This window comes from Pseudophryne corroboree (genome assembly GCF_028390025.1).
Source record: "Pseudophryne corroboree isolate aPseCor3 chromosome 3 unlocalized genomic scaffold, aPseCor3.hap2 SUPER_3_unloc_20, whole genome shotgun sequence".
NCBI lineage: Eukaryota > Metazoa > Chordata > Amphibia > Anura > Myobatrachidae > Pseudophryne > Pseudophryne corroboree.
Window position 1 is genome coordinate 1,565,060 of NW_026967509.1, and position 27,712 is coordinate 1,592,771.

Consider the following 27,712-nt stretch of genomic DNA (forward strand, 5'->3'; position numbering starts at 1 on the left):
TAGGATAGGTGCAGTAGTGGTAGCAGGGGGTAGGATAGGTGCAGTAGTGGTAGCAGGGGGCAGGATGGGTGCAGTAATGGTAGCAGGGGGTAAGATAGGTGCAGCAGTGGTAGGGGGCAGGATGGGTGCAGTAGTGGTAGTAGCAGGGGGCAGGATGGGTGCAGTAGTGGTAGGGGGTAGGATAGGTGCAGTAGTGGTAGCAGGGTGCAGGATAGGTGCTGTAGTGGTAGCAGGGGGCAGGATAGGTGCAGTAGTGGTATGGGGTAGGATAGGTGCAGTAGTGGTAGCAGGGGGTAAGATAGGTGCAGTAGTGGTAGCAGGGGGTAGGATAGGTGCAGTAGTGGTAGCAGGGGGTAGGATAGGTGCAGTAGTGGTAGCAGGGGGTAGGATAGGTGCAGTAGTGGTAGCAGGGGGTAGGATAGGTGCAGTAGTGGTAGGGGGTAAGATAGGTGCAGTAGTGGTAGCAGGGGGCAGGATAGGTGCAGTAGTGGTATGGGGTAGGATAGGTGCAGTAATGGTAGCAGGGGGTAGGATAGGTGCAGTAGTGGTAGCAGGGGGCAGGATAGGTGCAGTAGTGGTAGCAGGGGGCAGGATAGGTGCAGTAGTGGTATGGGGTAGGATAGGTGCAGTAGTGGTAGCAGGGGGTAGGATAGGTGCAGTAGTGGTAGCAGGGGGTAGGATAGGTGCAGTAGTGGTAGCAGGGGGTAGGATAGGTGCAGTAGTGGTAGCAGGGGGTAGGATAGGTGCAGTAGTGGTAGCAGGGGGTAGGATAGGTGCAGTAGTGGTATGGGGTAGGATAGGTGCAGTAGTGGTAGGGGGTAAGATAGGTGCAGTAGTGGTGGTAGCAGGATGGGTGCAGTAGTGGCAGGGGGTAGGATAGGTGCAGTAGTGGTAGTAGGGGGTAGGATAGGGGCAGTAGTGGTAGCAGGGGGTAGGATGGGTGCAGTAGTGGTAGCAGGGGGTAGGATAGGTGCAGTAGTGGTAGCAGGGGGTAGGATAGGTGCAGTAGTGGTAGCAGGGGGCAGGATGGGTGCAGTAGTGGTAGCAGGGGGCAGGATGGGTGCAGTAATGGTAGCAGGGGGTAAGATAGGTGCAGCAGTGGTAGGGGGCAGGATAGGTGCAGTAGTGGTAGCAGGGAGTAGGATAGGGGCAGTAGTGGTAGCAGGGGGCAGGATAGGTGCAGCAGTGGTAGGGGGCAGGATAGGTGCAGTAGTGGTAGCAGGGGGTAGGATAGGTGCAGTAGTGGTAGCAGGGGGTAGGATAGGTGCAGTAGTGGTAGCAGGGGGTAGGATAGGTGCAGTAGTGGTAGCAGGGGGCAGGATAGGTGCAGTAGGGGTATGGGGTAGGATAGGTGCAGTAGTGGTAGGGGGTAAGATAGGTGCAGTAGTGGTAGCAGGGGGTAGGATAGGTGCAGTAGTGGTATGGGGTAGGATAGGTGCAGTAGTGGTAGGGGGTAGGATAGGTGCAGTAGTGGTGGTAGCAGGATGGGTGCAGTAGTGGCAGGGGGTAGGATGGGTGCAGTAGTGGTAGCAGGGGGTAGGATAGGTGCAGTAGTGGTAGCAGGGGGTAGGATAGGTGCAGTAGTGGTAGCAGGGGGTAAGATAGGGGCAGTAGTGGTAGCAGGGGGCAGAATAGGTGCAGTAGTGGTAGCAGGGAGTAGGATAGGTGCAGCAGTGGTAGGGGGCAGGATAGGTGCAGTAGTGGTAGCAGGGGGTAGGATAGGTGCAGTAGTGGTAGCAGGGGGTAGGATAGGTGCAGTAGTGGTAGCAGGGGGCAGGATAGGTGCAGTAGTGGTAGGGGGTAAGATAGGTGCAGTAGTGGTAGCAGGGGGTAGGATAGGTGCAGTAGTGGTAGGGGGTAGGATAGGTGCAGTAGTGGTAGCAGGGGGTAGGATAGGTGCAGTAGTGGTATGGGGTAGGATAGGTGCAGTAGTGGTAGGGGGTAAGATAGGTGCAGTAGTGGTGGTAGCAGGATGGGTGCAGTAGTGGCAGGGGGTAGGATAGGTGCAGTAGTGGTAGTAGGGGGTAGGATAGGGGCAGTAGTGGTAGCAGGGGGTAGGATGGGTGCAGTAGTGGTAGCAGGGGGTAGGATAGGTGCAGTAGTGGTAGCAGGGGGTAGGATAGGTGCAGTAGTGGTAGCAGGGGGCAGGATGGGTGCAGTAGTGGTAGCAGGGGGCAGGATGGGTGCAGTAATGGTAGCAGGGGGTAAGATAGGTGCAGCAGTGGTAGGGGGCAGGATAGGTGCAGCAGTGGTAGGGGGCAGGATAGGTGCAGTAGTGGTAGCAGGGGGCAGGATAGGTGCAGCAGTGGTAGGGGGCAGGATAGGTGCAGTAGTGGTAGCAGGGGGTAGGATAGGTGCAGTAGTGGTAGCAGGGGGTAGGATAGGTGCAGTAGTGGTAGCAGGGGGTAGGATAGGTGCAGTAGTGGTAGCAGGGGGCAGGATAGGTGCAGTAGGGGTATGGGGTAGGATAGGTGCAGTAGTGGTAGGGGGTAAGATAGGTGCAGTAGTGGTAGCAGGGGGTAGGATAGGTGCAGTAGTGGTATGGGGTAGGATAGGTGCAGTAGTGGTAGGGGGTAGGATAGGTGCAGTAGTGGTGGTAGCAGGATGGGTGCAGTAGTGGCAGGGGGTAGGATGGGTGCAGTAGTGGTAGCAGGGGGTAGGATAGGTGCAGTAGTGGTAGCAGGGGGTAGGATAGGTGCAGTAGTGGTAGCAGGGGGTAAGATAGGGGCAGTAGTGGTAGCAGGGGGCAGAATAGGTGCAGTAGTGGTAGCAGGGAGTAGGATAGGTGCAGCAGTGGTAGGGGGCAGGATAGGTGCAGTAGTGGTAGCAGGGGGTAGGATAGGTGCAGTAGTGGTAGCAGGGGGTAGGATAGGTGCAGTAGTGGTAGCAGGGGGCAGGATAGGTGCAGTAGTGGTAGGGGGTAAGATAGGTGCAGTAGTGGTAGCAGGGGGTAGGATAGGTGCAGTAGTGGTAGGGGGTAAGATAGGTGCAGTAGTGGTAGCAGGGGGTAGGATAGGTGCAGTAGTGGTATGGGGTAGGATAGGTGCAGTAGTGGTAGGGGGTAGGATAGGTGCAGTAGTGGTGGTAGCAGGATGGGTGCAGTAGTGGCAGGGGGTAGGATAGGTGCAGTAGTGGTAGTAGGGGGTAGGATAGGGGCAGTAGTGGTAGCAGGGGGTAGGATGGGTGCAGTAGTGGTAGCAGGGGGTAGGATAGGTGCAGTAGTGGTAGTAGGGGGTAAGATAGGTGTAGTAGTGGTAGCAGGGGGTAGGATGGGTGCAGTAGTGGTAGCAGGGGGTAGGATAGGTGCAGTAGTGGTAGCAGGGGGTAGGATAGGTGCAGTAGTGGTAGCAGGGGGCAGGATGGGTGCAGTAATGGTAGCAGGGGGTAAGATAGGTGCAGCAGTGGTAGGGGGCAGGATAGGTGCAGTAGTGGTAGCAGGGGATAGGATAGGTACAGTAGTGGTAGCAGGGGGTAAGATAGGTGCAGTAGTGGTACCAGGGGGTAGGATAGGTGCAGTATTGGTAGCAGGGGGTAGGATAGGTACAGTAGTGGTAGCAGGGGGTAGGATAGGTGCAGTAGTGGTAGGGGGTAAGATAGGTGCAGTATTGGTAGCAGGGGGTAGGATAGGTACAGTAGTGGTAGCAGGGGATAGGATAGGTGCAGTAGTGGTAGCAGGGGGTAGGATAGGTGCAGTAGTGGTAGCAGGGGGTAAGATAGGTGCAGCAGTGGTAGGGGGCAGGATAGGTGCAGTAGTGGTAGCAGGGGATAGGATAGGTGCAGTAGTGGTAGCAGGGGGCAGGATGGGTGCAGTAATGGTAGCAGGGGGTAAGATAGGTGCAGCAGTGGTAGGGGGCAGGATGGGTGCAGTAGTGGTAGTAGCAGGGGGCAGGATGGGTGCAGTAGTGGTAGCAGGGGGTAAGATAGGTGCAGGATGGGTGCAGTAGTGGTAGCAGGGGGTAAGATAGGTGCAGGATGGGTGCAGTAGTTGTACACGTTGTTACATACGCTGGTAACTAAACGGGCGCCCCCTGTGGGACCACCTGTGCCAGTGCAGCAGTTTATGGTCCCTGCAGTCTATATGCCATGGGCGGATCGAATCTCAACTCAGTTACAGCACTTGAACCGATCACTGACTAGATCTAAATCTCACTCTCGTCCACCTAAGACGCCTTCTAAACGGGTTATTACCTCCTCCCAATCCACCGCTGTCCTGTACACATCCTCTGAGGAGGATGGTGCATATACTGATCCCACAGACACTGACTCAGATGCTTCTGATGGGGTAGGAAAGTCTATGGTGGATGTCCCTGATTTGTGGAGGCTTTCGGGCTCATTCTTAGGTCTCTGATGAACCTGGGCCTGTGGCTGTCTCTAAAAATCCGGACAGATTTAAACGTATGAAAATGGTTAAACAGGTTTTACCTCTTTTTCAACACTTGGCTGACATACTTCAGGAATCCTGTGAAAAGCCGGGAACAAAATTCACACTGCATAAGAGACTGTTGGCTCGCTATCCTCTCTCTGCAGAGCTATGTAAAAATTGGGAAATTCCTCCGCCTGTAGATTCTCATGTGGCACGCATGGTAGTTTCCTCTGCTCTGCCAGTAACTACCGTCTCCTCTCTGAGGGCACCAAAGGATAGACGTGTGGAGGGTTGTTTAAAAGCGATTTACACCAGAACGGGGGCTGTGCATAGGCCAACCATTGCAGCAACATGGGCTGCTAAAGTTGAGGCGTGGGCTCCAGAACTAGAAGCGGAGCTGCCTTCCAACGCATCTGAGCATGCTCGACAATGTCTCTCTTATATTGCCACGGCTTCTCGGTACCTTAAGGAGGCGGCCTCCGATGCCAGGGTGCTGGCGGCCAAGGCTACTACTACGTCCGTCTTGGCCAGACGTATCCTTTGGTTGAGATCCTAGTTGGTGGATATGGATTCCAAGAAAACCCTGGCGGTGCTTCCAAAGGGAGACATTCTCTTTGGAGACCTCAATAAGATTGTGGCTGATCTGGCTTCCGCACAAACAGCCTGCCTACTTAGTACTGCTCCGAAGGCTAAAAGTACTTTTCCCTCATCCCTTTCATCCTCCAGGAAAAGCAAAAGGTCAGGCATACCCGAAACAAGCTTGTGCTTCCAAACCTGCCAAGCCCGGACCTAAGCGGGCCTGCCCATCAGCCTGCTTCCAAGACTGACAAGCTGGCCGCATGACGGGGCTGGCCTCCCCCTGGGGGATCCCAGAGTAGGGGACTGACTTCTAGGTTTTGCCCAGTAATGGTTGAAGACCACTTCAGATGCCTGGGTCTGGGAATTCGTCACTCGAGGTTACGCCGTATCCTTCAAGAAACATCCCCCTCAATGATTTTGCCTGACAGATGTCCCTCTGGATCCGGTAAAAGCAAACACTCTTCATTAGGTAGTACATTCCCTCCTGACTACAGGAGTGGTGGGTACAGGTGCCTCTGACTCAGAGGCAAGGGGTACTATTCACCACTGTTCCTAGTCCCGAAACCGAATGGGTCCTCTCTGCCCATTCTCAATCTCAAGGCATTAAACAAGTATGTGGAAGTCTCCAAGTTTCGTATGGAAACTCTCCGCTCTATTGTTCTGGCCTTGGAGCCTGGGGACTATATGGTCTTCCTGGACATACAGGATGCCTGCCTCCATATTCCTATTGCACTGTCACATCAGCAGTGCCTGCGGTTTGCAGTGGGCAACCTCCATTACCAATTTCGGGTGTTGCCTTTTGGTTTGACAACGGCTCCTCGTGTTTTCACCAAAGTTATGGCGGTGATGATGGCTGCACTCCGCCGTCAAGGAGTCAGGATCCTGCCGTATTTGGACGATTTGTTGATCCTAGCAAATTCTCCAGAAGTTCTCCTGTGCACCTGGGAGCGTTATTGGACACTCATAACCAGCGGTTGTTCTTGTCTCAGGAGAAAGCCCTGAAACTTCAGGATAAGATTCGTTGCTTCCTATCCGCAAGTGTCGATACATTCGGCAATGCAAGCACTAGGTCTCATGGTGTCGGCATTCGACATGGTGGAGTACGCTCAATTCCATTCTCGCTCTCTGCAGAGGCTGATTCTTGCCAAGTGGGACGCCTTCCTCACCGGATCAGATCTCAAATGATATCTCCTTGTCTCTGGAGGTCTGTATGTCACTGAGCTGGTGGCTTCAGGACCAACGATTGAGCAGGGGTCGTCCCTTCTGGATATCCAGCTGGGTCCTGCTGACGACTGATGCCAGTCTGAGAGGTTGGGAGCGTGGTGTTGGAGCAACACCCCCTTCAGGGTCGGTGGACCAAGGAGGAGTCTCTCCTCCCGATCAACATTCTGGAAATGCAGGCAGTGTCCAATGTACTGAACCTGGCCCAGTATTTGGTACAGAACAGGCCTGTTCAAGTACAGTCGGACAACGCCATCACGGTGGCCTACATAAATCATCAAGGCGGCACTTGAAGCCGCATGGCAATGAGGGATGTATCATGGATTCTTCAGTGGGCAGAACGCCATCTGCCGGCCATATCCGCAGTGTTCATTCCGGGAGTCCTCAACTGGGAAGCCAACTATCTCAGTCGTCGCGACGTACACGCCGTAGAGTGGAGCCTTCATTCGGTAGTATTTCAACTCATAGTGGACAAGTGGGACCTACCAGATGTAGACCTGATGGCGTCTCGACACAATCACAAGGTTCCGGTCTTCGGAGCAAGGCCGAGGGATCCTCAAGCAGCGTTCGTGGATGCTCTGGCAATTTCATGGAACTTTCGGCTGCCGTACATGTTCCCTCCGGTGTCACTCCTGCCCAGAGTAATATGGAAGTTCAAGCAAGAAGGAGGTGTTTGTACACGTGTGGTGAAAATGTCTGAGGTTGAATGCTCTTCCCAGGAAGAGCCTGTACTGGGAGCACAGATAACATTAGGGGTGGCCCCGTCGACACAGCCGACTCCTGACTGGGCTAATAATGTCTTGAATGCTTTAAATGTGAATATGGCTCTTATTAATAAGAGGTTGGATAAGGCTGAGGCTCAGACCCAAGCTTATAAGAAATCTGTGGATGATGTATTGTCTCAGGTTCAGGACTCTGCGGGGTCACGTAAGCGTACATTTGACCAGTTAGCTGATGCCAATACCGACACGGATACTGACTCCAGTGTCGATTATGCTGATTCTAGATTGGATCCAAAATTAGCTAAGAGCATTCAGTACATGATTGTTGCTGTTAAAGATATTTTACATATAAAAGACGACCCGACTGTTCCTGATACTAGGGTCTGTATGTATAAGGGGAAGAAAACTGAGGTAACGTTTCCCCCTTCTCATGAACTGAACGCTCTTTTTGAGAAGATATGGGACACTCCTGACAAGAAATTTCAGATTCCCAAAAGAATTCCAGTGGCATATCCTTTCCCCACTGCTGATCGGGAAAAATGGGAATCGGTCCCTGCGGTTGATAAGGCCCTGTCGCATTTATCAAAACAGGTGGCTTTATCGTCCTCTGGTACAACGACCCTTAAAGACCCTGCGGATCGTAAGCAGGAAGCTACTCTTAAATCCATCTATGCGACCACGGGTACACAACTCAGGCCGGTCATTGCTTCTGCGTGGGTCAGTAGTGCTATTGAGAAATGGGCAGATTCCTTGTTAACGGATATAGATACCCTAGACAGAAACAGCATAATGCTGACGCTGGGTTACATCAAGGACGCTGGGAGCAAAAGCCAATGCAATGGCGGTAGCTGCTAGGCGAGCATTGTGGATTCACCAGTGGAATGCGGATTCTGATTCCAAAAGAAATATGGAATCTTTGCCTTATAAAGGAGGTGCGTTGTTTGGGGACGACCTTACAGACCTCGTCTCTACAGCTACCGCAGGAAAATTGTCATTTTTACCTTATGTTCCCCCAAAACATAAGAAAATGCATTATTATCAAATGCAGTCCTTTCGGCCCAATAGATACCGAAGAGGAAGAGGCTCTGCCTTCCTTGCTGCTAGAGGCAGGGGAAGAGGTAAAAGAAACCCAGGCTTCTCTGCCTTCCAAGAACAGAAGTCCTCCACGGCTTCTGCCAAGTCCATCGCATGACGCTGGGGCTCCCCTGCGGGAGTCCTCGCCGGTTGGGGCACATCTCAAGCTCTTCAGCCAGGTCTGGGTTCGCTCGGGCCTGGAACCTTGGATTTAAAAAATTGTGTCACAAGGGTACAAACTAGAATTTTAAGACATTCCCCCTCGCCTATTTTTCAAATCAGCCTTGCCAGCTTCTCTGACTGGCAGAGAGGTAGTGTGCGACGCAATACAAAAATTGTGTCAGAACCAGGTCATTATCACAGTTCCCCCTGCGCAACAGGGCCAAGGCTTTTATTCCAGCTTATTCGTGGTTCCGAAGCCGGACGGCTCGGTCAGACCGATCCTCAACCTAAAAGACCTAAATTTCTTTCTGCAGAAATTCAAATTCAAGATGGAGTCTCTCAGAGCAGTGATCTCCAGTCTGGAGGAAGGGGACTTTATGGTCTCCTTAGACATAAAGGATGCCTACCTACATGTTCCCATTTATCCTCCTCATCAGGCCTTCCTGCGCTTTGCGGTTCAGGATTGTCATTACCAATTTCAGACGTTGCCGTTTGGGCTGTCCACGGCTCCGAGGATTTTCACCAAAGTGGTGGCGGAGATGATGATTCTTCTTTGCATGCAAGGTGTCATGATTATCACATACTTGGACGATCTCCTGATGAAAGCCAGATGCAGGGACAAGTTGTTAGAGAAAATTGCACTGTCCCTGAAGGTGTTGCAACAACATGGCTGGCTACTCAACCTGCCGAAATCTCCGTTGATCCCTACGACCCGCCTGTCGTTTCTGGGGATGAATCTGGACAGAGAGTTTTTCTTCCAGAAGAAAAAGCTTGGGAACTTCAGACTCTGGTAAAACAAATCTTAAAATCAACCAGTGTCGATCCATCAATGCACTCGCTTGCTGGGAAAGATGGTGGCGGCCTATGAGGCCATTCAGTTGCAGATTCCATGCCAAAGTATTCCAGAGGGACCTGTTGGACAAGTGGTCCGGTTCCCATCTACACATGCAACGGACGATAGTCCTGTCCTCAAAGACAAGGATATCACTCCTGTGGTGGCTGCACAGTTCTCACCTCCTCGAGGGATGCAGGTTCGGAATTCAGGATTGGATTCTAGTGACCATGGATGCAAGTCTCCGGGGTTGGGGTGCAGTCACACAGGGAAAACTTCCAAGGAAGATGGTCAAGTCAGGAGACTTGTCTCCACATAAACGTTCTGGAATTAAGGGCCATTTACAATGGCCTTCTACAAACGGAACGCCTTCTTCAAAGTCGACCCGTCCTCATCCAGTCGGACAATGTAACAGCAGCAGCTTACATCAACCGCCAGGGCGGAACAAAAAGCAGAGCAGCAATGGCAGAAGCCACAAGGATTCTCCGCTGGGCGGAGAAACATCTAAGCGCTCTGTCAGCTATCTTCATTCCAGGAGTGGACAACTGGGAAGCAGACTTCCTCAGCAGACACGATCTCCATCCAGGAGAGTGGAGACTTCATCCAGAAGTCTTCACAGAAGTGACAAGTCGCTGGGGTACTCCCGAAGTAGACATGATGGCGTCTCGTCTCAACAAGAAACTCCAAAATTATTGCGCCAGCTCTGGTGACACCGTGGGTGTTTCAGTCGGTATGTGTTCCCTCCACTTCCTCTCATTCCGAGAGTGTTAAAAATTATAAGAAGAAGAAAGGTTCAGACGATCCTCATTGTTCCAGATTGGCCAAGGAGGGCTTGGTATCCTGATCTTCAGGATTTACGCATAGGAAATCCCTGGACGCTTCCTCTACGAGAGGACCTGTTACAGCAGGGGCCATGTCAGTATCAAGATTTACCGCGGCTACGTTTGACGGCATGGCGGTTGAACGCCAGATTCTAACCCAGAAGGGTATTCCCAGTGAAGTCATTCCCACTCTTATTCAGGCTAGAAAGGGTGTTACGTCAAAACACTATCACCGTATTTGGAGGAAATATATTTCCTGGTGCGAGTCCAAGAAGGCTTATGCGGAAAAAATTTTACTTGGACGTTTTCTCCACTCTTTACAAGCTGGAGTGGATGCGGGCCTTAAATTAGGATCAATTAAAGTACAGATTTCTGCATTGTCAGTTTTCTTTCAGAAACAATTGACCTCACTTCCTGAGGTGCAAACGTTTGTAAAGGGGGTGTTACACATCCAACCTCTTTTTGTGCCTCCTGTGGCACCTTGGGACCTTAACATGGTGTTACAGTTCCTTCAATCTCATTGGTTTGAACCTTTACAAAAGGTGGATTTGAAATTCCTCACTTGGAAAGTGGTCATTTTATTGGCCTTGGCATCCACACGGCGGGTGTCTGAATTGGCGGCCTTGTCTCACAAGAGCCCTTATTTGATCTTCCATGAAGATAGAGCAGAGTTGAGAACTCGTCAACAGTTTCTGCCGAAGGTGGTTTCCTCTTTTCATATAAAGCAACCTATTGTGGTGCCAGTGGCTACTGACACTTTAGCGGAGTCAAAGTCTCTGGGTGTGGTCAGAGCTTTAAAAATCTATGTCGCCAGAACGGCTCAGATTAGGAAAACAGAGGCTCTAGTTGTCCTGTATGCTCCCAACAGGATTGGGTGTCCTGCTTCCAAGCAGACTATTGCACGCTAGATCTGTCATACGATTCAGCAGGCTCATTCAACGGCTGGATTGCCGTTGCCAAAATCGGTAAAGGCCCATTCCACTAGGAAGGTGGGCTCATCCTGAGCGGCTGCCCGAGGGGTCTCAGCATTACAGCTTTGGCCTTAGGATGATGCCCATACACACAAAGGAAGGGAGAGATCCCTGTAGCAGAGTGAGCCGCGTTGTTATAGGCAAACTCCGCCATGGACAGATGAGCAACCCAGTCAGTCTGACACTTGGAGACATAACACCTGAGGAACTGCTCCAAGGACTGGTTCACCCTTTCAGTCTGCCCATTAGACTGCGGATGGTAGCCTGACGACAAGCTGACAGAAATATGGAGATCGGAACAAAATGCCCTCCAGAATTGGCCCCAAACTGGGATCCGCGGTCAGAGACCACATCAAGTGGCAACTCGTGGAGGCGCACAACATGCAGCATAAATAATTCAGACAGGCGTCTGGCCGATGGCAGCCCAACCAGTGGAACGAAGTGCGCCATTTTCGAAAACCTGTCAACGACAACCCAGATGGCTGTCATCCCCGAGGATTTGGGCAAGTTCACCACAAAATCCATTGAAATGTGGGTCCATGGCTTAGATGGAATAGAGAGTGGATGTAATGGGCCAACAGGAACCCCTCTAGGAGTCTTATTTTGGGCACAGATGTCACATGCCCGAACCCACTGATCCACATTCTTAGCCACCGAGGGCCACCACACCGCCCTAGATAGCAACTCCCGAGTTCTGGCAATACCCGGGTGACCTGCCGACTTCTTGGCATGGAATTCCAGGAACACTCGCTGTCTTAACCTAGGAGGCACAAACAAAAGACCTACCGGAAGGTCTGGAGGAGCCTGCTCCTGTGCTCTAAGGACTAATGACAAGAGGTCCTGGGTAATGCACAATGGGCAATGGCTCCTCGGTGGTCTCCTGGATTGGAGAAAAACTCAGCGAGAGCGCACCAGCCTTGATGTTTTTTGACCCAGGGCGAAATGTTATCAAAAAATTAAAGCAAGCAAAAAACAAAGCCCATCGTGCCTGCCTGGCATTGAGACGCTTCGCTGACTCTAAATATGCCAAATTCTTATGGTCGGTGAGAATTGAGACCACAAACTTAGCCCCCTCAAGCCAGTGTCTCCACTCCTCGAGTGCATCCTTAATAGCCAACAATTCCTGGTTACCCACGTCATAATTCATCTCGGCAGGCGAAAATTTATGGGAAAAGTAAGCACAGGGATGAAGGCGATTATCAGACACTCCCATCTGAGAGAGCACTGCCCCAATACCCATCTCAGAGGCATCCACCTCCACCACAAAAGGACGCTCTGGATCTGGGTGTCGCAGCACCTTGGCCGAGACGACAAATGCCCTTTTGAGACGGGCAAAAGCCGCTTTGGCCTCACAAGACCAGTGAGCAACATCCGCCCCTTTCTTAGTGAGTGCCATCAAGGGCGCCACTATAGATGAAAATCCAGCGATAAATCGTCTATAAAAATTTGCAAAGCCCAGGAAACGCTGAAGCGCCTTCAAACTAGTGGGCTGCACCCAATCCAGGACTGCCTGTACCTTGGAACCCTCCATTTGGAAACCTTCTGGGGAGATAATATATCCTAGAAATGCGATTTGCTGAACTTCAAATTCGCACTTCTCCAGCTTTGCCCCAAGCCGGTGGTCTCTGAGTTTCTAGAGGACTAAGCGTACATGCTTCCGATGTTCCTCCAGGGAATGGGAGAAGATTAGGATGTCATCTAAGTATACAACTCAGAATCTACCCAAATATTCCCTGAGCACATCGTTCATGAAATCCTGGAAGTCTGCCGGGGCATTACAGAGCCCAAAAGGCATCACCAAATATTCCTAATGCCCTGAGTGGGTATTAAAGGCAGTCTTCCATTCACCCCCCTCTCTTATTCGGATTAGATTGTACGCACCGCGTAGGTCAATCCTAGAAAAAATGGTGGCAGTACGAAGCTGGTCAAACAAGACCGAAATGAGAGGCAGTGGGTATGAGTTTTTAATCGTGATACGGTTCAACGAATCGTCCTTTTTACCCACGAAGAAGAACCCCGACCCAACTGGAGACTGTGAAGGTCTGATAAATCCCTTAGCCAAGTTCTCCTGAATGTACTCTGCCATAGCCTGAGTCTCAGGACGTGACAGGGAGTACAACCTGCTCTTGGGAAGCTTAGCATTCGGCAACAAATCAATGGCACAGTCATAGGGGCGATGGGGAGGTAGTACCTCTGCAACTTTTTGGAGAACACGTCCGCAAAATCTGCATAACATCCTGGCAATCCTGGCAAACTTAGCTGCAAAAGCCTGACTGGAAGGCTCAAGCAACTCCTGAAACAATCCGTACCCCAACTAAGAATCTCCCCAGAGACCCAGTCAAATTGAGGATTGTGGGCCCTTAACCAGGGTAACCCAAACACCAATGGGGCAAAAGTACAGACAGTCACATAAAAGGACAATTCTTCAGAGTGTGTGGCTCCAATAAACAAAGAAATCTGGCTAGTGCAAGAGGTAATTTTACCCTGGGATAATGGTTCCCCGTTTAACCCACAGATCTCAATTTCCGATGCCAGGGGTACTAAGGGAACAGTGTTTCAGGGCGAATTGGCGGTCCATAAAAACCCTGTCGGCCCCACTGTCCACAAAGGCCTCAGTCTTGACAGTTTGACCGAGGATCTACAAGGTCACCGGAATGATAAAAGTCTTCTTGGGAAATTCTGACTTCTGGCCTGACAGGATATTTCCCATCACCCTCAGGCCCTGAAGTTTTCCGGCTTTTCTGGGCATGATACTACCACATGACCTTTATTCCCACAGTACAAACACAACCCCTGCTGTCTTCTCACGCGAGGAGAGGCGAGTAGCCCCAATCTGTATAGGCTCCTCGGAAAATCCTCAGAGTCTGAGGTTCCCTTGGGAAAGAAGGAAACCTCAGTCTCCCTTTCAAGCCTACGCTCTCTCAGCCGTCTATCCACCCGGATGGATAACTGCATGAGCTGATCCAAGCTATAGGGCAAGGGATATTGTACCAGTTGGTCTTTTATCTGGTTAGAAAGACCTCTTCGGTACTGGTGTCTCAGGGCTGGGTCATTCCACTGGGTATCATGGGCCAACCTCCGAAACACCGTACAGTAAACCTCAACTGGCCTTTGCCCTTGCTTAAGGATCGAAATCTGAGCCTCGGCTGAGGCCGTCTTGTCAGGGTCATCATACAACATGCCCAGTGCCGTAAAAAAAGCATCAACACTTTTAAGCGACGGACAGTCAGGCTGCAACCCATATGCCCAGACCTGTGGGTCTCCTTGTAGCAAGAAAATCATATGCCCACCCGCTGAATCTCCGACCCAGAAGACTGAGGCCTAAGCTGGAAATATAGCTTGCAGCTCTCCTTGAAACAAAAGAACTGCGAGCGATCTCCAGAAAAACGATCTGGGAGATTTACTTTCGGCTCCTTAAGCCCTGAATGTGCTGCTGCTGCGGGAGCTCCACCAGCGGCCTGGGAGGTGTGCATTTTAATGGACAAATCATTAAATTGTCTAGTCAAGACCTGCACCTGATCAACCACCTGTTGCAAAGTATTTTGAGGGGTATGCTCCATATTCCCACAAAATTTCAACAGGAGTATTTGGGCTGCTGAATATGTTATGCACACCAGTGCCTGCAGGAATGTACTGGTGTCTGAACTGTTATGCACACCAGTGCCTGCAGGAATGTACTGGTGTCTTAACGGAGAGGGATGCAAAACAAATGAACTCACAGACAGACGGGGGAATATGACATTACGTACACAGAAGGTGATAGGGTAACAAAATAAACACAAAGTGAACAGAGAAGCCCAGAGGCTAAGAAACTGGGTGTCTCCCTAGTATTAGAAATGCTCAGATGGAATGAAGCGAGATGTTGTGTTTTAATACGTAGAGAACCCGAAATGCTGTTGCTAAGGGCAACAGCAAAACCCTAAAGGGTTACCAACGGGTGTGGCAGTAAACTCCTTGGTCAGAGATGGAATAATAGACACAAGGAGAGTCTCCACAATCCTAGTCCTCACTTGTAGTGCACTGGTTCAGTTTACTGCCACTAAGCTGACACCTGAACACCTTGCACAGTGAGAAAGGATTTTGGCAGGCAAGTCTGAGAATACAGCCGCAAACTTGCTAAGTTCACAGAGTAGCAAAAGAACCCCAGCAAGTTAAACGACTGACTCCAGTCTTACTGCTAGGTCTGGATTGAAAGAGTGTAGTACCAAATCCCAAGGCCTATTTGCAGTAAGCAACAAACAAATACAAAGTTACACAGTACTGGCTAACTTTCAGAAACTGACTAACCAACAAAGATTCAGCAGCATCTGCTTAACCTGAGAAGAGGGTTTATAAAGCAGGTGCTGTCCACACCCCACTCAAACCTCGCAGACTGTGAGCACAAACACCAGCACCGAATCCCCTGCCGTGCACAGAGCCTGTAACCACTGCACAGCAAAAGACCCGAACCGGAGTATCAGCTGCGCTCAGGTTACTCCGCTAGCACTTGCCTCCCGGTTGCCATGACGATGTGGCAGCACAGGACAGGAGACCCTAACATTGGGTAGACGGATCCCTCTGTCTCTAATGTCCTTTTATCCATTGGATTCCTATAAACCTTTTAATCGCAGATGGACACTTATTATGAATTAAGCGAAAATGGTCGGATAGGGCGTGTATTGTCAGCCCGTTCCTAATATTTCTTACATGTTCACTTATCCGGACCTTCAAGGGTCTCGAGGTCCTCCCTATGTAAAAGAGGCCGCACGTGCATTCTACAGCATACACCACATTCTTGGTGTTACAAGTAATGAATTCCCTCACGGTGATCTTTTTTTTCCATTTATTGTCAATACACTAATCTTGCTGCTGCCGTCACCCCTTATGGTTCGGCATCCCATGCACGTGCCGCAGCGGAAAAACCCTTTTGATTTAATAGTAGGAAGAGATTTCACTGGGGGTATTGCGCCCCTTACCAAGGCACTACTGATGTTAGGTGCCTGCCTGTATATACACTTAGTTTTTTTGGGAAGTTATCTGGTTTGTTTGTTTGTTTGTTCTGGTTACACACATCTAGTTGTGTTCTAGTTATGTTCAGCCTGTTGCTGACATTGTTGGTGCTGTTGGCTTGTGTTCTATGGAATGCCACGTTGTACGGCATGGTTCTGGTGTGAGCTGGTATGTATCTCACCTTAAAAATAAATCATAAATCCTTTCCTCAAAATGTCCGTCTCCCTGGGCACAGTTCCTATAACTGAGGTCTGGAGGAGGGGCATAGAGGGAGGAGCCAGTTCACGCCCTTATTAAAGTCTTAAAGTGCCCATGTCTCCTGCGGATCCTGTCTATACCCCATGGTTCTATTGATGACCCCAGCATCCTCTACGGACTCAGAGAAAAGGATTTACCGGTAGGTATTAAAATCCTATTATTTATTAGTGCGCATCCATGTCGCCTCTAGTAATCCCACACGAGCGTCCATGTCTCCTCCAGTAATCCCACATGAGCGTCCATGTCACCTCTAGTAATCCCACACGAGCGTCCATGTCTCCTCCAGTAATCCCACATGAGCGTCCGTGTCACATCTAGTAATCGCACATGAGCGTCCGTGTCACCTCTAGTAATCCCACAAGAGCGTCCGTGTCACCTCTAGTAATACCAAATGAGCGTCCATGTCACCTCTAGTAATCCCACAAGAGCGTCCGTGTCACCTCTAGTAATACCAAATGAGCGTCCATGTCACCTCTAGTAATCCCACATGAGCGTCCGTGTCACCTCTAGTAATCCCACATGAGCGTCCATGTAACCTCTAGTAATCCCACATAAGCGTCCATGTCACCTCTAGTAATCCCACATGAGCGTCCATGTCACCTCTAGTAATCAAACATGAGCGCCCATGTCACCTCTAGTAATCCCACATGAGCGTCCGTGTCACCTCTAGTAATCCCACATGAGCGTCCATGTAACCTCTAGTAATCCCACATAAGCGTCCATGTCACCTCTAGTAATCCCACATGAGCGTCCATGTCACCTCTAGTAATCAAACATGAGCGCCCATGTCGCCTCTAGTAATTCCACATGAGCGTCCATGTCGCCTCTAGTAATCCCACATGAGCGTCCATGTCACCTCTAGTAATCCCACATGAGCGTCCGTGTCACCTCTAGTAATCAAACATGAGCGTCCATGTCACCTCTAGTAATCCCACATGAGCGTCCATGTTACCTCTAGTAATCAAACATGAGCGTCCATGTCACCTCTAGTAATCCCACATGAGCGTCCATGTCACCTCTAGTAATCCCACATGAGCTTCCATGTTACCTCTAGTAATCCCACATGAGCGTCCATGTTACCTCTAGTAATCCCACATGAGCGCCCACATCACCTCTAGTAATCCCACATGAGCGTCCATGTTACCTCTAGTAATCCCACATGAGCGCCCATGTCTCCTCTAGTAATCCCACATGAGCGTCCATGTCGCCTCTAGTAATCCCACATGAGCGTCCATGTCACCTCTAGTAATCCCACATGAGCGTCCATGTCACCTCTAGTAATCCCACATGAGCGTCCATGTCACCTCTAGTAATCCCACATGAGCGTCCATGTCACCTCTAGTAATCCCACATGAGTGTCCATGTCACCTCTAGTAATCCCACACGAGCGTCCATGTCACCTCCAGTAATCCCACATGAGCGTCCATGTCACCTCTAGTAATCCCACACGAGCGTCCATGTCTCCTCCAGTAATCCCACATGAGCGTCTGTGTCACATCTAGTAATCGCACATGAGCGTCCATGTTACCTCTAGTAATCCCACACGAGCGTCCATGTCTCCTCCAGTAATCCCACATGAGCGTCCGTGTCACCTCTAGTAATCCCACATGAGCGCCCGTGTCACCTCTAGTAATCCCACAAGAGCGTCCGTGTCACCTCTAGTAATACCAAATGAGCGTCCATGTCACCTCTAGTAATCCCACATGAGCGTCCGTGTCACCTCTAGTAATCCCACATGAGCGCCCGTGTCACCTCTAGTAATCCCACATGAGCGTCCATGTAACCTCTAGTAATCCCACATAAGCGTCCATGTCACCTCTAGTAATCCCACATGAGCGTCCATGTCACCTCTAGTAATCAAACATGAGCGCCCATGTCGCCTCTAGTAATCCCACATGAGCGTCCATGACGCCTCTAGTAATCCCACATGAGCGTCCATGTCACCTCTAGTAATCCCACATGAGCGTCCGTGTCACCTCTAGTAATCAAACATGAGCGTCCGTGTCACCTCTAGTAATCCCACATGAGCGTCCATGTTACCTCTAGTAATCAAACATGAGCGTCCATGTCACCTCTAGTAATCCCACATGAGCGTCCATGTCACCTCTAGTAATCCCACATGAGCGTCCATGTCACCTCTAGTAATCAAACATGAGCACCCATGTCGCCTCTAGTAATCCCACATGAGCGTCCATGGCGCCTCTAGAAATCCCACATGAGCGTCCATGTCACCTCTAGTAATCCCACATGAGCGTCCGTGTCACCTCTAGTAATCCCACATGAGCGTCCATGTTACCTCTAGTAATCAAACATGAGCGTCCATGTCACCTCTAGTAATCCCACATGAGCGTCCAGGTCACCTCTAGTAATCCCACATGAGCGTCCATGTTACCTCTAGTAATCCCACATGAGCGTCCATGTTACCTCTAGTAATCCCACATGAGCGCCCACATCACCTCTAGTAATCCCACATGAGCGTCCATGTTACCTCTAGTAATCCCACATGAGCGCCCATGTCTCCTCTAGTAATCCCACATGAGCGTCCATGTCGCCTCTAGTAATCCCACATGAGCGTCCATGTCACCTCTAGTAATCCCACATGAGCGTCCATGTCACCTCTAGTAATCCCACATGAGCGTCCATGTCACCTCTAGTAATCCCACATGAGCGTCCATGTCACCTCTAGTAATCCCACATGAGTGTCCATGTCACCTCTAGTAATCCCACACGAGCGTCCATGTCACCTCCAGTAATCCCACATGAGCGTCCATGTCACCTCTAGTAATCCCACACGAGCGTCCATGTCTCCTCCAGTAATCCCACATGAGCGTCTGTGTCACATCTAGTAATCGCACATGAGCGTCCATGTTACCTCTAGTAATCCCACACGAGCGTCCATGTCTCCTCCAGTAATCCCACATGAGCGTCCGTGTCACCTCTAGTAATCCCACATGAGCGCCCGTGTCACCTCTAGTAATCCCACAAGAGCGTCCGTGTCACCTCTAGTAATACCAAATGAGCGTCCATGTCACCTCTAGTAATCCCACATGAGCGTCCGTGTCACCTCTAGTAATCCCACATGAGCGCCCGTGTCACCTCTAGTAATCCCACATGAGCGTCCATGTAACCTCTAGTAATCCCACATAAGCGTCCATGTCACCTCTAGTAATCCCACATGAGCGTCCATGTCACCTCTAGTAATCAAACATGAGCGCCCATGTCGCCTCTAGTAATCCCACATGAGCGTCCATGACGCCTCTAGTAATCCCACATGAGCGTCCATGTCACCTCTAGTAATCCCACATGAGCGTCCGTGTCACCTCTAGTAATCAAACATGAGCGTCCGTGTCACCTCTAGTAATCCCACATGAGCGTCCATGTTACCTCTAGTAATCAAACATGAGCGTCCATGTCACCTCTAGTAATCCCACATGAGCGTCCATGTCACCTCTAGTAATCCCACATGAGCGTCCATGTCACCTCTAGTAATCAAACATGAGCACCCATGTCGCCTCTAGTAATCCCACATGAGCGTCCATGGCGCCTCTAGAAATCCCACATGAGCGTCCATGTCACCTCTAGTAATCCCACATGAGCGTCCGTGTCACCTCTAGTAATCCCACATGAGCGTCCATGTTACCTCTAGTAATCAAACATGAGCGTCCATGTCACCTCTAGTAATCCCACATGAGCGTCCAGGTCACCTCTAGTAATCCCACATGAGCGTCCATGTTACCTCTAGTAATCCCACATGAGCGTCCATGTTACCTCTAGTAATCCCACATGAGCGCCCACGTCACCTCTAGTAATCCCACATGAGCGTCCATGTTACCTCTAGTAATCCCACATGAGCGCCCATGTCTCCTCTAGTAATCCCACATGAGCATCCATGTCACCTCTAGTAATCCCACACGAGCGTCCATGTCTCCTCCAGTAATCCCACATGAGCGTCCGTGTCACATCTAGTAATCGCACATGAGCGCCCGTGTCACCTCTAGTAATCCCACAAGAGCGTCCGTGTCACCTCTAGTAATACTAAATGAGCGTCCATGTCACCTCTAGTAATCCCACATGAGCGTCCATGTCACCTCTAGTAATCCCACATGAGCGTCCGTGTCACCTCTAGTAATCCCACATGAGCGTCCATGTAACCTCTAGTAATCCCACATGAGCGTCCATGTCACCTCTAGTAATCCCACATGAGCGTCCATGTCACCTCTAGTAATCAAACATGAGCGCCCATGTCGCCTCTAGTAATCCCACATGAGCGTCCATGTCGCCTCTAGTAATCCCACATGAGCGTCCATGTCACCTCTAGTAATCCCACATCAGCGTCCGTGTCACCTCTAGTAATCAAACATGAGCGTCCATGTCACCTCTAGTAATCCCACATGAGCGTCCATGTTACCTCTAGTAATCAAACATGAGCGTCCATGTCACCTCTAGTAATCCCACATGAGCGTCCATGTCACCTCTAGTAATCCCACATGAGCGTCCATGTCACCTCTAGTAATCCCACATGAGCGTCCATGTCACCTCTAGTAATCCCACATGAGCGTCCATGTCACCTCTAGTAATCCCACATGAGCGTCCATGTCACCTCTAGTAATCCCACATGAGCGTCCATGTCACCTCTAGTAATCCCACATGAGCGTCCATGTCACCTCTAGTAATCCCACATGAGCGCCCATGTCACCTCTAGTAATCCCACATGAGCGTCCATGTCACCTCTAGTAATCCCACATGAGTGTCCATGTCACCTCTAGTAATCAAACATGAGCGCCCATGTCACCTCTAGTAATCCCACATGAGCGCCCATGTCACCTCTAGTAATCCCACGTGAGGATTCAGTGTTGATCAAGCTCCAGTCTAAGCATCCTATCTTTTTTTTGTTTTTTTTAATAAACATAAAAGCAATGATTACAGGTAAAACATGTCAGTTATAGAATTATATATTGTATCCTGTAACACCCTGTGTCTTGTCGACTCATTTTATATTTATTAATGTATTTTATTTCCAGCAGATGGACACACAAGCAGGAATATCTCAGAAGGACATCTAATGTTATCCCCGGATTGTGACATAAAAGATGACAGTAGACAGGATTCTCCAGGAACTAATCTCATTATCCCAATTATACATCCAGCTCTATCAGCTGGTCCCTCTGATCCTGGGAAATGTTCTCCTGATCACTCTGATATTGGTGCATCTGTTAGAGCTCTGAGAGTAGATACAGTGTTTCCCTGTTCTATAGATGCCAAATGTTTTACACAGAACACAAACCTTATTACTCATCAGCCAGCTAAGGCAGGTGACAGGCCATTTTCTTGCTCTGAATGTGGGAAATGTTTTACATATAAATCAAATCTTGTTACACATCAGAGAAGTCACACAGGTGAGAAGCCATTTCCATGTTCTGTGTGTGGGAAATGTTTTACACACAAATCAGCTCTTGTTGTACATAAGAGAATTCACACAGGTGAGAAGCCATATTCCTGTTCTGAGTGTGGGAAATGTTTCTCACAGACATCAGCTCTTGTTACACATCAGAGAAGTCACACAGGTGAGAAGCCATTTTCCTGCTCTGAGTGTGGGAAATGTTTTGCAAAGAGATCACATTTTGTTACTCATCAGCATGCTCACACAGGTGAGAGGCCATTTTCCTGTTCTGAGTGTGGGAAATGTTTCGCACATAAATCAGCTCTTGTTACACATCAGAGAAGTCACACAGGTGAGAGGCCATTTTCCTGTTCTGAGTGTGGGAAATGTTTCGCACATAAATCAGTTCTTGTTACACATCAGAGAAGTCACACAGGTGTGAAGCCATTTTCCTGCTCTGAGTGTGGGAAATATTTTGCACAGAGATCACATTTTGTTACTCATCAGCATGCTCACACAGGTGAGAGGCCATTTTCCTGTTCTGAGTGTGAGAAATGTTTCGCATATAAATCAGCTCTTGTTAGACATCAGAGAAGTCACATAGGTGAGAAGCCATTTCCATGTTCTGAGTGTGGGAAATGTTTTTCATCGAAATCACATCTTGTTACACATCAGAGAAGTCACACACGTGAGAAGCCGTATTCCTGTTCTGTGTGTGGGAAATGTTTCTCACAGACATCAGCTCTTGTTACACATCAGAGAAGTCACACAGGTGAGAAGCCATATTCCTGCTCTGAGTGTGGGAAATGTTTTGCACAGAGATCACATTTTGTTACTCATCAGCATGCTCACACAGGTGAGAGGCCATTTTCCTGTTCTGAGTGTGGGAAATATTTCGCACATAAATCCGCTCTTGTTACACATCAGAGAAGTCACACAGGTGAGAAGCCATATTCCTGTTCTGAGTGTGGGAAATGTTTCTCACATAAATCAGCTCTTGTTACACATCAGAGAAGTCACACAGGTGAGAAGCCATATTCCTGTTCTGAGTGTGGGAAATGTTTCTCACAGACATCAGCTCTTGTTACACATCAGAGAAGTCACACAGGTGAGAAGCCATTTTCCTGCTCTGAGTGTGGGAAATGTTTTGCACAGAGATCACATTTTGTTACTCATCAGCATGCTCACACAGGTGAGAGGCCATTTTCCTGTTCTGAGTGTGAGAAATGTTTCGCATATAAATCAGCTCTTGTTACACATCAGAGAAGTCACACAGGTGAGAAGCCATTTCCATGTTCTGAGTGTGGGAAATGTTTTTCATCAAAATCACATCTTGTTACACATCAGAGGAGTCACACAGGTGAGAAGCCATTTTCATGCCGTGAGAGAAATAAATCCGCTCTTGTTGAACATATTAGACATTACCCAAGTACGGAACTATTTAAATCTTCTGTAGTATAATTATCACTGTCATGCAATGTTCCTCAAGGGTCAATCCTATCTCCTAAGCTTTATAAAATATAAATGCTACCACTGGGTGATATAATCAGACGTCATAGCCTGGTCTACCACTGCTATGCTGATTACCTGCTTTTTGCTCCATGTACTGAGAACCTAATACCAATCCTAAATGGTTGTCTAGCTGAGCGCCAGGGGTGGATGATGCCAGTTGGCTGTGATTCAGTCTTTGTGAAACATAATAGAAGCTCCCCAACAAAGGACAAGACTACAGCTTTACCAACCATCTGGATTTATGCTTTGGTGTTCAGAATTGCAAAATACTGAACATGTGCTGAATCTTTGTGTTGTCCTGGTATGTGGCTGACACAGACATCAGGTATCCGCCACATACAAATACTCATTCTTCCATCTGTGGACCATAGCCAGAATCAAGCTCTTGATTCCCTCAGAAGTTCATAGACTACTGCAATGCCATCTACCTGGGTCACCCAGCAAAAGAATTACAGAGCTTGCAGCTAGTACAGAATGCAGCAGCCAAGCTGTTACCTAACCCGTTCCTGCCGCATAACACCCATTCTCTACTCCCTTCACCGGCTGCCTGTAAGATGACAAATCTATTTCATAATTGGCTAACTGACCTTCCCAGCCCAACATTACATGGTCCAAGGTACTAGAAGCAGCTTCTGCCTCCTTACTGCCCTGCTTGCTTGCTTCTACAGATGAAGGACTGTTACCAGCAGTACCAAGAATCTCCTGTCATTCATTTAAGGGTTGAATGTTTAGTTTTGCAGCCCTGACCATGGAACTCACTGCCTTGCACAGTCCAAGAGGCCTCCACTCTAGAGACCTTCACAAGCAGACTGGTGACTGTTACTCACGCTTTTCATTAATGTACCTCTATTTACTTCCTAAATAATACATCCCAAATGCTTAGGTCTTTTTTCTGCTGTTTATTTTGTATCTTGTGCTTTGTGTAAATGTGAATGTCTAATACCAGTTTCCACAATCTGTATTGCTGCACGACAATATGGTGACCATTGGAATGTGTTTTCACTTCTTCTAGTTTGCCTAACTTGTTGCTGACACTCATCTTGATAAGGAGTGTTGAGTGTTTTCTGATACAAGATCCTATCCATATATACCCTGTACATTACCATGTGCATTAGAGTCACCCAGGTTCCATCTGCAGTGGTTTGTTGTATGTTACATCTATATGGTGCGGATACTCCCCTGTATGATTTCATAATAAAAGCTTTTGTTTGCATCTAATTATTACATTAAAGCTTTTATTTTTTTATCTGTTTTATATTCCCGTCAGAGTAATTACACCATAATGTCTAATCTCGGAGTGGACCCCAGAAGATGTAAAGAAACCGTGTAAGTGTTCCATCATTCTGTTTCGTGTAAGCATACAGGTAAGTGATGGCACGGTAGTCACTGTCCGTCACATTCAGGTGGTATAATGGAAGTGTACAGAAATTTGTTCTCTGTTAGTCTGAGGCGGGGTGTGCTGCTGGTAATGAGGGGTGTCCCACCCCCCCTTAAATGGTAAGTATACAGATGTGGATAAATCCACAGGAACCAGAGCTCATACCCTATTTGTAGTGGTGAATGATACGGTTATAAAGTTAAACTAGAAACAATAATGAAAAAGCAGGTAATATACTTAAGGTTGTTTATTCTAAGATGCTGAGATACTTTCTTTCCTAAAAGGTATAAATTCGGTTTAAAAGTCAATCAGTGATTGGAGCACGCTCCTGGTGTGAGCTTAAATTCTGAAGTGCAAGGTTCAATTGAAAGAACAAATGCTGTACTCTTTGTAAGTCGAAAAAAAGAAAAAGAAAAATGCCACAAAAAAATAATAATGATAATATGTACTAAAGTCCAAACGGTTTACAAGTCTATACAGACTGCGGCGTCCCGCTAATCTGTGCTCTGAAGTGAAGGATTCTCTTGTGAAGTGATGAACAGTTGACAGCGGTAGTGTATGCTTTGGTTAGAGTGGAGAATAAGGACCCTGGACTGGCGCTATTCCTCCTGCAGCACGTCCCACAGTAGAGCGCCCTAATCAGGCCCTCTCTGCGGGGCCGCTGACCTGGGGTGTGCGCCTGTCATGGAGGCGAAGTGGACCCTGCCGGAGCTCTCCGAGCGGCTGGCCGCGCCTCTCCTCCTCCTACAGGGACTTACCTTCTCCCTTCCCCTCCGCCTTCCACTCTACGCTGTCTCGGGCTTCTTCCGTCGCCTGGCAACCGGTTGCTTCCGGAACTCCGGATCACGTGACCAGATGGTTTGCGGAAAGGATTAGCAGTACTGTCCTTCTTTGCAGTGAACATTCATCCTCAGTCCAATGTAGTATAGATGGGTAGCTCCAACGCATTTCGACCTGTTAGGGTCTTCCTCTGGGAGTCATTTGTGTGTTTAGGTTGCAGGAATTTAAGGTGTCCTGATAGGGTGGGATCAATTCCCATTGGTCCTCTGATCTGGCTTTGTGATTGGCTCACAGCTTGTCAATCGAAGTTTATGGGAGGATGTGACATCATCACAGTGCTTTAGAGTGTGCCCAGTATTAAAAATAGGAAAATAATGGAAAAATATATCCGTAGTGAAAAGGATATATATAAAGTTACAATATAGCAGTTATATGAATCAATCTTGCAGAATGGTGTTAATGCTCAAAATAATGAACCTTGGGATATTTTGATGCTATGTTCAAATGCATGAGAATAATGATTAACCCTCTACAGCATTAACCAATGCCTGCCACTACTTTGGTGTAAGATATCATAGAATAGTGAATGTAGCTGCTGTTGCATTGACTTGAAATGGGATATGTCTTCATTTGCATATGACAGACCTAATTTCGTTGTCCATGTTGAGCCCTTTGGGGGCCAGTGTCCCTAAATTAATCATCATGCACAGTTCTTACTTATTGATTCTGGAGATGTAATCACCTCCTCTCCAGTTCTTTTTGACCTCTTTTACACCAGTGAACTTAAGTAGAGCAGGGTTTGAGTTGTGAAACTCTTTGAAATGTTGGGATAATGGGTGGTCTTCTGTGCCGTTCCTAATGTTGCGTACGTGTTCCCCAATTCTGACTTTCAGTGGTCGTATTGTTCTTCCTACGTATTGTTTAACACATGGGCATTGGAGGATGTATATAATGCCCTTGCTGTGGCATGTCAACCTATCCCTTATCTTATACTCATGTGTATTCGCCTCAGATATTATGCTATATGTTGGTGTAGTACTCCTGGAATTGGTTACCTTACAACCTACACATGAGAACTGTGCATGATGATTCAAAGCCAGATCAGAGGACCAATGGGAATTGATCCCACCCTATCAGGACACCTTAAATTCCTGCAACCTAAACACACAAATGACTCCCAGAGGAAGACCCTAACAGGTCGAAATGCGTTGGAGCTACCCATCTATACTACATTGGACTGAGGATGAATGTTCACTGCAAAGAAGGACAGTACTGCTAATCCTTTCCGCAAACCATCCGGTCACGTGATCCGGAGTTTCGGAAGCAACCGGTTGCCAGGCGACGGAAGAAGCCCGAGACAGCGTAGAGTGGAAGGCGGAGGGGAAGGGAGAAGGTAAGTCCCTGTAGGAGGAGGAGAGGCGCGGCCAGCCGCTCGGAGAGCTCCGGCATGGTCCACTTCACCTCCATGACAGGCGCACACCCCAGGTCAGCTGCCCCGCGAGAGGGCCTTATTCGGGCACTCTACTGTGGGACGTGCTGCAGGAGGAATAGCGCCAGTCCAGGGTCCTTATTCTCCACTCTAACCAAAGCATACACTACCGCTGTGAACTGTTCATCACTTCACAAGAGAATCCTTCACTTCAGAGCACAGATTAGCGGGATACCGCAGTCTGTATAGACTTGTAAACCGTTTGGACTTTAGTACATGTTATCATTATTATTTTTTTGTGGCATTTTTCTTTTTCTTTTTTTCGACTTTACAAAGAGTACAGCATTTGTTCTTTCAATTGAACCTTGCACTTCAGAATTTAAGCTCAAACCAGGAGCGTGCTCCAATCACTAATTGTCTTTTAAACCGAATTTATACCTTTTGGGAAAGAAAGTATCTCAGCATCTTAGACTAAACAACCTTAAGTATATTACCTGCTTTTTCATTATTGATTTTAGTTTCACTTTATAACCGTATCATTCACCACTACAAATAGGGTTTGAGCGCTAGTTCCCGGTGGATTTATCCACATCTGTATACGTATAATGGAAGTGGGACTGTCTGGGCTTATTCTAGTCTACTGCAAAAATAAAAAAATCAGCCTTTATCCTGCTTAAAAAAATAACAATGCCCATAAATCAAGCTTGGTTGCACAAGACAGAAGCCACATTAATGGTGGCACATCATATAGGCTGAAGACCCATGCTTCTGGGATATACGGCATAACTCCCTCTTTGCCCACAAAAACATTCCCTTCACCATTCACAATGTACAACATTGCCCCTTCAGAAGGGACACAACTTTCCTTTGCTTGTTCCACCTCCTCCTTCACAGAGCCCAGGACCGTCTCCATGACCATTTCATGTTTATCTGGACGCCAGGCATCTGGGAGGTTTATGGCCTGAGATGACCACAGAACCACCAGGTAGAGGGCAAGAAGAATCCCCAGGATCTGGAAAGTCCAAGGATCCACCCCACATGAGGCAGAGAAGGGTCAACCAGAGGGACTGGCTCACCAATTTCCTTCCTAAAAGCTGCTCTTTACCCAGTTTGATACCTGTGGGATCCCACTCTAATTTTCCTTGAGAGTCCTTACCCTCACTAATCCCTTCTGAACCTACCAGATCCTTCCCCTTCCAACCACTCCTACTTTTTAAGCTTTACACCACCTGCTCTGTGAG

General features: G+C 48.7%; 1 protein-coding gene across 2 annotated transcripts in view; it reads left to right on the forward strand.

Annotated features, from left to right (window-relative positions):
* LOC134983672 (zinc finger protein 665-like) overlaps positions 1–24,102 on the forward strand; it is a 50,273-nt gene extending 26,171 nt beyond the window's left edge. The window contains exon 4 of one of the 2 annotated variants that reach the window (XM_063949336.1): positions 21,014–24,102. In XM_063949336.1, the coding sequence (XP_063805406.1) occupies positions 21,014–22,833 (1,820 nt within the window). In that variant the 3' untranslated portion in view covers positions 22,834–24,102. The remainder of the gene's footprint in view (positions 1–21,013) is intronic. The other variant, XM_063949337.1, reaches the window with a different exon arrangement.
* Positions 24,103–27,712: the final 3,610 nt, after the last annotated feature.